General features: G+C 60.4%; 1 protein-coding gene across 8 annotated transcripts in view; it reads left to right on the top strand.

Moving 5' to 3' along the window:
* The window catches only part of XXYLT1 (xyloside xylosyltransferase 1), a 235794-nt gene that overhangs the window by 70228 nt on the left and 152164 nt on the right, over positions 1-13402 (top strand). For 7 of the 8 annotated variants that reach the window (XM_072811802.1, XM_072811803.1, XM_072811801.1 and 4 more), the window contains one exon: positions 7378-7510. In XM_072811802.1, the coding sequence (XP_072667903.1) occupies positions 7378-7510 (133 nt within the window). Of the gene's footprint in view, positions 1-7377; positions 7511-10998; positions 11085-13402 lie in introns of all 8 variants that reach the window. The other variant, XM_072811804.1, reaches the window with a different exon arrangement.

Below are 13402 nucleotides of genomic sequence, written 5' to 3'. Positions count from 1 at the left end.
GGCTTAGCTTTGCCCTTATGTGTTATTCAAGCCAGTTGCTTTCCATCTTCCCTTAGAGCAGCTGGACCCAACCCACACGAATGCACCTGCCCCCAGGGTCGTTGCAAGGTTTCAGCGAGGTAAAAGCATAAGAAAGTTCTGTGAGTGGGAAATGCACTGTGAACATTGCCACGTGCTGTCAGTCCTCTGGTTGCCGTCGTCATTTGAGCAAAGCACAGGGGGCAGGGCGGCAGCAGACGGGCCCCGACAGGCTGGCAGGGCCGGGCACGAGTGCTTGCCAGCAGGGCACGGGGGTGGGGGTGGCAGGCGGCGGAATAGAACCTTCGTCAGTTTTCCTCATTGTACTTGGATCCACAGATACGGCCTGGGCTCAAATGCCGGGAAAGAGGGAGAGGGTGGTTGGGGGAGGTTAAGGCGAGGGCAGGGGAGATTAGAAACCGGAGCCGGGGGCCCCCGCAGCTCCAATAAAGAACCTCAGAGCGAGCAACTTGGAAAGTTGATCTGCTGACCGTTTGGGCGGACCAGCGGTAACCGTATCGCTGCTTTCAGAAGACACCTGTGAATTCTGCGCCGGGAGGACGGCTCTCCAGCTGCCATCCCGCGGGCCTGTGAAGGACGCTCGCTCGCTGGTGGAGAGCAGAGACCAGGCCCGAGTCAGAATGTGGTCGTGCCCCAGTAGGAAGCAGGGCTTAAGCTTTTGCAGATCAAAGTAAAGTCTCTAGCAGCAACCCCCCCCCCCCCCCCCCGCCCGGGAGCCACGCTGCAGAGAGGCCAGCGGGGGCGCGGGCATCTCTGCCATGGAAATGAGAGAAGGGGGGGGCGGTTCTGACTTCCAGACCTAAAACCCAGTTTCCTCTGCAGATTGAGACTCATAAAGAAGTACATGAGCTATAATTTCATGCTGGCAAGAGAGATGAGAGGAAAATGGAGACCCGGTGCTGCGTGTGTTGTTGTACATTATATACGTCCCTAAAGTTCTTCAGCCAAGTTGGAAATAAATTGTGTCCTATCCCGAAAGATATGATTTATATAACCAGTCACCGAAGGCAGGAGGGCGAAGGAAGAAACGCATGTTTACGCTGCTGCAGAAGACAAAAAACAAACAAACAAAACAAAAAAACCCACAAAAACCTGTCGTTTCATAATAGTTTGTTTTGCCTTGTCCACAAAACGGGAGCCCGTGGTCATAAAGAATGTGAGGGCCAGGCCATAGCTCACACTCCGTTTTCTATGCTTAATTTTGAGAGGGGGCGAGGAAGGCTGGAGAAAGAATCTGTTGTCCGGCTAATACGTAAAGCTGACCGTGGTCATTAATTTCGAAGCCTGGGCCCCCAAACCTTTCGCCAGGGCTGCTAACAGGTCCTATGAATCATTCTCAGGGACCCCGGGTCCGCCCTCAGAGGCGGGGTGGGCTGCTGATGTGCACAGCCGCAGCCGGGGGAGAGCCAGCAGAGCCCGCCTGCCGCGTCCGGCCGTGCGGTGGCCAGGGGGCCAGGGTGGTGTGAGCGGGGAAGGGGCTCGTGGGCCATGTCAGCAGGTGTAAAGCGCCCGTCCTGGGCCTGGCCCACAAACCCCTGTGTCTGCTCCCCGGGAGGCACCGGAGCAGGCGGGGGGAGCCCCAGGAGTCTGTCCCAGGCCTGGGCCCCGGGGTCCACCATGACCCTTGGTGGCAGCCGTCCCCCGGGGTAGCCAGCTGTCCTGCAGCTGGGCCTGTGCGGGCGCCGTCGGGGCACCGCTGAGGTCTGCGTGGTGGTGGCAGGGCTTCCATCGCACGCCTAGACCCCGGGCAGCAGGAGCCCGGCCGCTGCGGCTGGGCCTGCCCCTCGGGCCCGTCCTGCACGGGGGCCCGTTCCCCGTTGCCCTGGGCTCCGCAAGCCGGGGCGGCCCGGACTGCAAGTACGAGGCCGCGGAGGGCGAGAAGGCAGCAGTGCCGTCCCCGGGCGGCCGGGGAGACGTGGAGCTTCCTTCCCAGGCGGCTGCCCGGCCCCAGCACCCTGACACCCCCTGGACCTCGGGCTGTCACGGCGTCCCCTTCTCCCCCACCCTCCCGCGGTCACCGACAGCTGGGCCTGCTGTCCTGAGGGGCCGTAAACGTCCGTCCCCGGGCAGCTGACGCTCATGCGAGACGGGAGGGGAAAGAAGGCGCCTGCGTGAGCCCGTGTGCCGGCCCGGGCTCGTGTGCGTGCCCGTCCTTTCCTCGTCTGTCCGGTGTGGAAGGCGCGTCCGCGAGGAATAGTCTCCGGGGACGGGAGAAGGAAGGGGCGAGGAAGGGAAGCTGCTCCCCGCTTCTGTTTGTTCTTGGCTGTCACCAGCTACTCCCTCTGGGCTGTAATTCCATCCGTGGTGTGTGGTCAGATGACCCGCCTTGTGACTGTGCCTGGGAGGCTGGCGAGGAGCCGTCGCGGGCCCTTCCACGGGGAGTGCTGACCTGCCAAGTCCCAGCCGCCCTGAGGCTGCGCGCGTTGCCTGTTGCGATGCGCCGGGGCGAGGCGTGGGCTGTGTGGCCCAGTGCTTCGAACCCTCCCGAACCCCGGGGACTCCTCGCGCCCTTGGAGGCTCGTCTTTCCTTTCGCCACTTGTTAGAAACTGGAGCCCGGGAGGGTGAGCTGAGCGGGCTGGCGCCTCGCAAGGCCGTACCCACCACCGTCTTTGGCTCTGCCCTCTGGGGTTGACGTTCGGCAGGAACCGCGTCTCCCACCAAGAAGCCCGCCGAGGTCCTCAGCGTCCTTCCCCACGTGGGGTCGGCCCACATCAGTGACTCCCGTCCTACGGTCGCACGTTTACCGGTCCTGGGGTCGAGGGGTCTGTCCCGGGACGCAGCAGGTCTTCCGTTTCAGCCTGCCGAGGTCTTGCCAGACCGCCGTGCCACGTGGGAAGCAGCGTTTGAGGCTCTGAGGGCTGCCCCACGAGGTGACGCTGCCAGGAGCTCCCCTGCCTGTGTCCACCGAGGGGCCGGGCCGGCGGCGGCCACACTCCTCCCGGGACGATGGCCAGCGCGAAGGTGTTCCCCAGATGCCTCCACGCCCTAACGCACGCCCGGCTTCCTGCCACCCTCGCCGTGCGGTCGGTAGGCTTGAGGGCCCGGTTGACAGGCCCGTCACCAGCCGATGGACGTAGCGGCACCCACGTCCTTAGGTCCACCTAGAACAGGAGGGGGCCGAGCGGCGGGGCGGGGAAGGGGCACCCAGTCTCACTCCTGGTGCCGCGCTTGTTGCCGCAGGCACCGGGCCGCTGGCTCCTGCCTCCCTTGGGACGTCGTACGGCTCAGCGTGCGTTGTCAGGGAAGTGGGAAGAGTCCTTGGTCCTGTTCATTTCCTAGCATCCCTGCCTGATGCTAATGCGAGGATGCAGACGGCCGTTTCCCAAAAGCCGCCCAAGGATGTGGTCGCAGAGGCCTCTTTCTTCTTGAGCTACTCCCGCTCGTCTTCAGGTTCGCGTTTTCACGGTGTGAGATGCGGATCCCCCATGAGCCACGGGCGAGCCTTGTGCACAGCCCTTTGGGCCACAGCGTTTCCTGCTCTTGAGTTCATGGCCCCCGGTGGGCGTGGGTAGCGGAAGAGGGGCACCGACTGACCTGAGAGCATCGGCCGGCCGGTCGGGACACCCGAGTTCTGGGACCAGCTTTGCCACTTAGCTCAACACTGTGACCCTGGCAAGTCCCACGGCTTCTTTGGACCTCAGTTTCCCCGTCTGTGTAATGGGTAGGTCAGCTCTTCCTTCAGATCTGTTATCCTAGATTATTCTGTCCTCTTTGTCTTTTTTTTTTTTTTTTTTTTTAATATTACCATTTTCTCTTGGGATCCTGACACGGCAGACGTTCACGCAGCCTGGATGCCGGCCGCTGCTTTGAGTTTTGTAGACGTCTGCTCCTTTTTCTGAGACGTTCTTCCCCATGCTTTAGAGATTTCATCTCCTCTTCGCTTTGGAGTCATCTGTTCTTTCCATCTCCGTGGTCCTAAGGGCTGTCGTTACAGCTGCCTCCGACCAGCCCCCTCCTGGGCCCTCCCTGTGCTTTTCCTACCATGCACCAACCTTGTCTCCTCCTCAGGGGAGCCGCCCCCGCCCCTGCCCCGTAGTCCACGGAGAGCCAGGGGCCGGAGGAACAGGGCCCTTTACGCGAATCTCGCCCTACGCCGTTCCAGCCTTCCTCGTAGGCATGTCCCTCTCTCCCGCGGCGACCGTCACAGCCTGGCATCTTCACAGTCACAGAGCAGAGTAAGCGTCTGGACAGAGGCCCGTGCAGCGCCGCAGGTCGGGCTCTCAGAGCAGAAGCCAGTGTCCCCGGGCCCGGCCCTCCCTCCGCCGTGAAGACGTCCGTTCGAGGGCAGCCGCTGTCTTTCTCCTTCCAGTTCACCTCATTCCGTGGAGTCCGTCTTGGAGCAGCAGCGACTCGTAGCAGAAGCAGCTACTTTATAAGTGGGGAGTTGTGAAACGGTAAAAGGCTCCGGATTCCCGGGCGTGTCCAGCTTTGCTCCCGGCCAGTCCCCAAGGGGCAGGGCGGTGCTCAGACTGACCGATGGGCTTCTTAAGGCGAGGCCAGGGCGAGGCCAGGGCTCTGCGCAGAGGAAGGGACTGGCCTCTGCAGGAGCCGTGCCTGAGCTCTGCCCTCCTGTGCGTCCCCGTCCTCGAGGAGCGCTCCTGTGGCGGGGGACACGCGGGCCACGGGGCAGGGCCCGTCCAGGCCTTCGGGCTGCTCCTTGTACAGCAGGTCGGACTCCTGTGACCTCAGAGCCCGGGGAGTGCGCGTGGCACACGGCAGGCTCTCAAGGGAGGCTGACGACGGGCCTCCCCATCACCCGGAGTCTCTATGCATCCCCGGAACTGCGTGTGGGGACGGCCTTAAGTCTCACACTGTGGCCAGCTCGTCGCTCTGCCGTGTGTCAAGGTCCTGGGCACTGCTGTGCGGGCCTGCGCGGGCGGCAGGGGAGCCGGACCCGCGTCCCTGGGGAGCCGGACCCGCGTCCCTGGAGCTTCTCTCTGCTCGGAGCAGATGCCGGGCCTCCAGACACGACGTGCTGGGCTTTCAGGCGAAGCTGACCCAGGTTCAGGTCCCAGCCCCAGCTGATTTATCGCAGGGCCTCGGACTATTGTTTTTGACTCTTCTAAGCCTGTTTCTTCATCTGGACGTCAGAACAACTCCGCATCTTCAGGTGGTTAATGAGAACTGAGCTGGTGCCTGTGCGTGCCGGGCACTCCCACTCACAGAGGGTGCTTCCCTGCGGCTGTCGTTGCTGCCATCGACGGTGTCCCCCCAGGGCCAGGACGACAACCTACCCCTCCTCCCATAGCCCCGTCGGTCCCTCTTCGAGGCCTCCCCTCTCTTGGCCTTTGTCCCCTCCGCCCCCTTCACCGACAGAACCTGCGATGATGGGGTTCCTCACCCCGGGACGACGGGATGGCAGTGCCCCCGGCCCTGTCTCATTGGAGCTCTGCTCCACCCTGCACCAGAGCAGCCGGGAGGAAAACGGTGACTGCAGGTGGTGCGTGTGCCACGGGGCCTCCCCACCGTGACCTCTCGAGCGCTAGGACTCTCGTTCCCACGTCGTCTCCTGGGACACGGTGTGGGTGGTCCTCGCAGGGTCGCCTCTGAGAGCAGCGGGGGCCCGAGGCCCTGCCCTGTAAGCTGCCCCCATCCTGCACTGCTGGTGCAGGGCAGCTTTCCGGGGGACAGCCGAGCCACTGCAGGGGCCCCGAGGCCTCACCTCCCTGGCTCCTCGGTGCAGTGCTGGGTGCTGTGCTTGGTGGGGGAGAGCAGCGGCTTTGCTGGACGGGGTGTGGGTGCAGGCAGGCGGCAGGGTCCACGCGGTGGGCGGCCCACCTCCTGCAGCCCCTTCCCGCGGGGCCCGGGAAGCCTGCGTCTGGCACCCCCACCCTTTCCCCTGGCCTGGGTGCTGCGTTCTCGCCAAGCGTCACTGATTATTTTCAAAACACTCAGGTCAGACGTCAGCTGTGCCACAAAGGAAAAGAGAACAAGAACAGATGAATCAGTGTTTCTGGAATCGTAAGCTGTGATTTCTTCCTAAGCTCATTGAGAGGGGGCCTATTGAATTCCACACACATTCCTGCGCGTTGACCGACTGCCAAGCCTGCGTATGAGTGGGTGGAGGCCGAGGTGCCACAGACACGGTCCCCGTCCTCACAGGGCCTCCGTGGGCAGCTGTCCTCTCAGGACACGGGCGGAGCCTCACGTCGGGGGCCGGTGGTGGTCTCTGGCCTCATCTGTCTGTCCCTGCCCATATGTCTTCCTCCTCCAGGAAGCCTCCCCTGACTACCTCCAGCGTCAGTGATGCCCCTGCTCTCCAAACCCTGGATTCCCGCGGGGCCCTGCAGCCTGAATACGGGACGCTGCCCGCCTGTCCTGTCATCTGCCTGACGTGGGGCCCCGGAGGCCCATCGTATCACCCCCCACTTTGACAAATGAGGCAGCTACGGTTTAGAGGAGCCGTTCTCCCAGGGTCACAGAGCTCAGCAGCAGCAGAGCTGGACCTTGCACCCGCGTGTCCCGATCCCCACCTTGGGCCCCCTCCTTGGTCTCCAGCATCATTTGACCCTGAGCGCCCCCTCCCTGGAGCCCCCAGAGCCCCTGATCCCCACCTTGGGCCCCCTCCTTGGTCTCCGGCATCATTTGACCCTGAGCGCCCCCTCCCTGGAGCCCCCGGAGCCCCTCCCTTTTCACGTCCGCACTAGGGCCTGTCTCCTTGCGTCCAGGCAGCCGCGTGTCATTGCTGGTGGGGGACGCCCCGGGCAGCTGGGCCCCAGCACTGCCACTCCAGAGCGGAGTCAGGCTTGCGGGGGACGGACAGAGCCAGTGCCTCCCCCTCCCTCCTCACCCTGAGTCTGCAGGCGACAGGGGCAAACGGGTGATGCTGAGGCTCCGTCTGTCTGATTAGAGCCACGCCGTCTCTCCGTCGTGGGATGGGGACCTAGCCGTGTCCGGGGCCTTTCAGCTGTCCTGGTGGCATCCAGGCTACACGCACACGTAGGCTGGAGAAAGTCTGAGTGGGGGGTTGCCGGCCCTCTGTCCTATGGGGTTGCCTGTGCCCCAAGGAGGAGCCCCGTGTGCCTTGGGCTTTCCGTGGGGCGGCCCTGGAGCGTATTGTGCGGACAGCGGGCCTGACACGGAGCATGGGGCCACCGGGTCAGGAACCCAAGGCCTGTCTGCCGGTGGAAGGAAAGGTGGGCAGTTGTTTACGGACACTTGGAGCGGGGTGGGTCGCTGGCGGATGACGGGCCTTGGTGTCCAGCGACGACTGTGCATCGTGCAGTGACGGCGGGAGCGATCCCGTACCTGTCTCTGCAGCCTTCCCTCATTTTCTGCCCGTGGTGGAGCCTCCCAGGATGTGTGTCTGGCTCTCATTTTCTTTATCTTTCCTCCAGAGATCCTGCGGATAATTCAGCTGGACCTAGACCTGAAGTACAAGACCAACATCCGGGAATTGTTTGAGGAGTTTGACAGTTTCCTGCCGGGCGCCGTCATCGGCATAGCGAGAGAGATGCAGCCGGTGTACAGGTACGTGGCCGCCGTGAGGGCCCGGGCCGCCCCCCCTCGCCTCCCGTGTCCTGCTGCCCACGGCAAAGCGGGATTTATTGGTAGGCGGAGTTCGCTTAAACCTGTGGGCGAGCGGACGCACCTGTACTTGCTGCAGACAGTGGTGCGGGCAGGTGGTCCCCGCAGCCGTGAGGCCGCCTCGTCCTCTTGGGGGAATTTGTAAGACTTTTCCTGTAGAAAGCCGGGCTGTTTTGGTTGTTGACTCTGGTTAAGCTCAGTTTTGAGATCTCGGGCTTTCCCTGGTAAGGGCCGTGTCAGGCTGGAGCTCTGACTTGCCGGGCTGACGAGGAGCCAGGTGTCCTGCCTCAGTCACCGGTCACCCCCCCGCCCCCCGCCCCGTGCGAGCAGAGCAGGTTCTGTCTCAGAAGGAGGGAAAGCCGCGCAGCTCTTCGATGCCTGGTCGCAGAGGAGAACGCATCATGCATGACGCAGTGCTTTGTGGCCTGACGTGCGCGCCCGAGAAACCCCGGCGCCTGAGAGCCGGGAGACGTGGTCGGGGGGTATCCGCTGCAGCGTCGTGCGCCGTAGGCAACAACTGAGAATGACTTGAATGTCCGTAGCTAAGAGGACGGGCCCATAAAATACGTTTGTCCAGCTGGGTGCCGTACAAATGCAAAAACGAGCCAGGGGCAGCCTCACGCCCTGCCAGACACAGCTAAACGTGGCCCTTAGGTGCACCCCACGTGGCAGCGATGGGCCCCTGGGCCGGCACGGCGCTCCCTCTGCGGGGTGAGGGCAGGGAGGGGGCAGGCCTCGGGTACACATTGCCTCTGGGGCGCCTCAGTGTCGTTAGTTCTCCACCTGGGGGCCGTGCACACGGTTACACACACTCTCCTGCGTGCACTGCAGGTCTTACAGCTGAAACAAGGGAAAGGAAAAGCAGAAGTCCCTACAAGCCTTTGCTAAAAACTAGACCCGTGGTTCTGGGTCCAGAGAGCTCCACGTCCCCGAGGATCCTCCTCCGGTGGAGCCAGAGCCCACGCAGCAGCAGCAGAGCCCACGCTGCCCTCTTTGTTCTCAGAGCAGAGCCTCCTGCCAGCTCCCTGCAGACGTTCCTGGAGCCGGGCCGTCTTTGGAGACGAGTGACCCAGGAGCCTGCACTTCCCCTAAGAGAGCGGGGAGTGACAGCTCGCTTGCTTGTGACTATTTGCAAGACGCAGATCACATAACAGGAAATTCCTGCAAGACCTCTGAGTGGCCTGATAACTCCGGGCCTTGTGGGCTGTTCAGCCTTACATCACACTCCCCAGGCTGCCGCCCCTACACAGCGGAGCCTCGCACTCTGCCGGGAACAGGAGGGGAGGCCTCGGGCACACATTTGCCACTTGAGCTCATAGTGGCCTCCGGGCCTCATTCCCTCACCTTGATACAAGGTGGATCTTAGTTCGGGGTTCTTGGCTTCACACCTGGAGGGCGATGGAGGGAGCACCGAGCTGAGAGCCCAGAGCCCTACGGGCCGGCCCTGCGCTCTGCGCTTGGGGCCTGGGCTCCTCCCACGTGAGGATGGGAGCAGGTGTGCCGCAAGCCCTCCGTCCACCTGCTCTGGCACCGTGACGCCGCCCTCCTGACCCGCCGTCTCCTCGTTGTCTGTCCTGTGTCCTGAGGCTGCGTGTCTGCTGGTGGACCCCTCGCCGCTCCCTAAGGGCCAGGGTCCCCGGGATACTCACACCATGGTTAAATGCAGGCAGAGCAGTGGCGCCTTCAAGCCCTGGCTTGGAACCTTCCCATCTAATATAAGTGGAGAAGACATGATCCCATTTAAATAGAGTTGGCCAGAATTCATGTTTTTGTAGATCTAGGATTTTACAGTGAAACTTAAATCAGCTTAATTGTCTGGACTTCTCAAAAGAAATCTCAGAAAGATTTTTAGATCCAAAATGAAATTGAATTTTTCTTGCCTTCAGTCTTTAATTATCATGACGTCCAGTGAGAAAACCGAGGCCCCTGCAGCTGCTGGAGGAGTCTGGCCTGTTTGTAGGGCTCATGCGCTCAGGATCACCAGAAACAAACACCCCTTTACGCACTCCCCCCTCCCTCCCCCGCTGAAGTGCTTATAAAGCCTTTAATAGCTAAGTCTGCAAACGACCGCGCCGCACAGACGTGCGCCCTACTGGCTCGGCGCAGCTGCCTCTGAGCCTTTGCCATCTTGGGCTGGGGCTGGGAAGGGTTTGGTGCCGGTGGGTCAGACGGGGAGTGGACTGTGGGTTTTTGTGGAATTTTTGCTGTTTTCCGCTAGAAAACTGGAGACTCCAGTGGCCCCAAAGAAAAAGTGTTGGTTGTGTGTGTCTTTGGAGCCTGTGGCCGGGTACAGGTGCTTGTGGGGAAGGGGTGGGAGGAGACCCGGGGCGTGGACGGGTAGCAAGGAGATGGAGCCGGGCCCTTCTCTGGAGCGGCCGCCGCGGCCCCACGCCTCTGACCTGGCCATCACCGCCGGAGGGGCGTCCCGGCCCGCGTCTGCCCACTGCCCACCCCCTGCGGTCCTTGAGGAACCGGGAACCAGTGGGAGTTCCCGCAACCACGTGGTCTCCCTAAGTGGCCGAGTGGGAGGTGGGCAGGGTCTTTATCATAAGCAACATCTGCTAGCCTCTATGAAAAGAAAGGAAAATCCGGAAACAAAACAACAGCACAGGAGCAAAAACTTGACTGACGCACCGAGTGCATCTTGCTCTGGAAGTTCACTGAGCAGAAATAAATCTTGCATCTCCTCGACTGTGTTATGTTTATAGGCCCTTGCCTGACAGTTACTGTACTTCAAAAGGACGCACGTTAAGTCATTTTTATGGTTGTTTCCCCTCCATTGTGTGCCACCAAGAACGTTAGCAGCTTGGAGGGGGGTGGAGGAAAAAGTAGTTCTCATTATTCATTTGACAAATAGCTCTCTTTGCCTTTTTCTTTTTTAATCCCCTTCCCCCCCCCACTTCCACACCCACGTGTATACTAAACTCACCGTGCGGGGCAGCACGGGTGGCTCAGCGGTTAGCACCGCCTTCAGCTCAGGGCGTGACCCTGGGGTCCTGGGATCAAGTCCCACGTCGGGCTCCCTGCATGGAGCCTGCTTCTCCCTCTGCCTGTGTCCCTGCCTCTCTCTCTCTCTCCCCGTCTCCGTCTCTAATAAATGAATAAAATCTTTAAAAATAAATAAATAAACTCACTGTGCTTCCTGGGAAGTGACAGACTGTGGGATGCTGAACTAGTGGTAGAGGCACCTTTTTCTATAGGGTCCCTGTTAGTATTCTTTTTTTTTCTCCTTTTTTTCTTAATTTTATGTATTTGATAAAGCGAGAGATTGAGCACACAAGCAGGGGGAGCAGGAGAGGGAGAAGCAGGTTTGGAACCTGGTTTGCCAAAGACGGACACTTAACCAACTGAGCCAGCCAGGTGCACCCCCCCCCCCGCCCCCCGTTAGGATTCTGTTGAGTCAAACATCCCGTGACCTTTCTTGTCTGCAGATTGGGAGCCGCGGTCATTTCGGGTGGAACGGCCCTGTCTTGGCCCTTTCTCTGCCTCTTTGTTGGAGAACTAGACCGCCGGACAGGTAACTCCTCGTAGGTGACGTGTTCACTCTGGGATACACGGCCGAAGGGGAGAAGGGCCCGATGCTTTCTCTGCAAACGGGCAGCTGTATTTTACACACACGTCAGTCCAGGATACCGTTTTGAATCTGCTTCCTTATGAACGTAGGACCGTAGGACCCTCCTTATGCAGAGCCTGCGACACTATAAATACGTATCCGCAGGCAGAGCAGATGCCGAAGATGCAGATTCCTTCTTGATGCCGAAGAAATCCCATTTGGGCCGTTCTCAGAAGCTGTGGATTTGTGAGGCTTTTTGCAAGTCACTTGATTCCCTGGCCTCGGTTTTGTTTTATTTTTTAACGTGTAAGTGGGGATGACTACACCTGAAGCATAGAATTACTGGGGAACGTATGTGAAGCAACGTGCAGGAAAGCTGCGGTCGTGGGAGACACTCAGTAGAGGGCACTTGCTCACTTTCCTCCCGTAATCCTCCCAGCTCTTGTTTGTTTTCTTTTCGAGATGGTTCGTTCTACTGGATACTTCTGCTCTACCCCAGGAAACCATACGGGGTTGTCAGTTAAGGCACACGACATTCACTTAGGTTGGATTTCAGAAAAACAGCAAATAATTGCCTTGTGTACGTATACTCCAAATACTGCAGGGGACATGCTTCTACAGAGCAGTTATATGCTGTTTATATGGAATTTAAATCCACAGACACCCTGTTTTTTGTTGGTTTGCATGTTTTGCTAAACCTGGTAGCTCTACCCCTACCCAAGAGTTAAAACCTCTGTTTAGTAGAAGGGAGTGATCCGGCTTCTCTACAAATCCCCAAGTGGGCAGGAGCACAGCCTTATGGAAGCAGGAGCTTGTAAGGAAAGCGGGGTGCAGGGTGCGGGGGGGGGGGTAGGCGGCCGCTCTCAACGTTTCCGCGAGGCACCAGGTCTGAGGGTCACCGCTCTGCAGCAGCGCCCGGCTTGTGATCTGGGTCCGCGGGGAGGGCGCTGGAGCTGGGAGGCCCGGCTTTGGGCCGTGGGGTTCCTGCTGAGCCTGGACCGAGAGTGAGTGTGAGGGTGAGCGTGAGCTTGAGCGAGCCTGGAGCTGGGACCACGGCCTCTCCTCCCCATCGTGGAGCTGGCCACCAAGGAGCTGCTGAATGGGAGCCTTGTTGGCGGGGCCGCCGGCTTCCGGCTCCTTCTCCGTTGGCTCCGCGGGCCCGCTGTGTGCTGTTTGAGCCCGAACCCACCATGAGGTGGAAGCAGCAGGCTAGTCCTATCAGCTGCTGATAACACACCTCTAGGCAGGAATTTGCTTTTGCGTCCGGTATTGTGATAACGTCTGCTCTTCCAGCTCTTTAGGCCACGCGGTTTTTATCGATAGCATCTGTGCCCGCCTGGCCCCTCTCCGGGTGGCTGGAATGCCCAGTCTTTCCGCAGGTGTAGCCTTGACCCATCGAGGGCCTCTGGGAGCGAGTGAGGACTTAGCACAGGGCTGGGAGACGGCCGTGCGGGACGGCCCCACCTGTGCCACTTGGTACTCATGGTGGGGTTGGCTGGAGCATGGAACCGCCGTGTGCGGGGTGCCTGGTGGAGACTGGCGCTCCCGACTGGTCGTGGCCGTTTGTCTCCTCCTGGCTCAGCCCCTTAGTTAGGGCTGTGACCCAAGGGAAGTCCCTTAACTCCTGGGGTGGTTCCCTCGTGTGTAAAATAGGAGCGACTGACGGCGGAATTAGTGCCACTATTTCGGCGTCTTGGCCCTTGAACTCCCTGCCTGTGTGTAGGACCTCCCTGCCATATAAACCTCCTGCCCTTTTTGGAGGACAAGAGGGCCGATCCTTTACTTCCTGCCCTGGTGGCTGGGGTGGCGGCTGGGGTGGCGATGCTGGATGCTGTGCACCGTCCTTCCCTCTCTCCCTCCCTCCCCTGAGATCAGCACCGTGAATTTAGTGTCTATGCAGGGAGGTTTTTTTTTTTTTTTTAATTTTTATTTATTTATGATAGTCACAGAGAGAGAGAGAGAGAGAGGCAGAGACACAGGCAGAGGGAGAAGCAGGCTCCATGCACCGGGAGCCCGACGTGGGATTCGATCCCGTGTCTCCAGGATCACGCCCTGGGCCAAAGGCAGGCGCTAAACCGCTGCGCCACCCAGGGATCCCCTATGCAGGGAGGTTTTATGCTCTCGCCGTATACCCGAAGCTGCGTGGGCTACTTGCAAGACAGCGTTACAAGGAGGAATCAGCCGTCCACAATAAAGGAGGGAACTCTCAGTCTGGTCCGTGGGAAACCAGGAGCTCGGAGAGGGGGAGCTGCGCAGGTGGAAGACGGCAGCGTGGGGGTAGC

Source organism: Canis lupus, chromosome 35, assembly GCF_048164855.1.
Source record: "Canis lupus baileyi chromosome 35, mCanLup2.hap1, whole genome shotgun sequence".
NCBI classification, from domain to species: Eukaryota; Metazoa; Chordata; class Mammalia; order Carnivora; family Canidae; genus Canis; species Canis lupus.
Note: the sequence above shows the minus strand (reverse complement) of the source record. Positions and strands in the feature narration are given on the sequence as shown.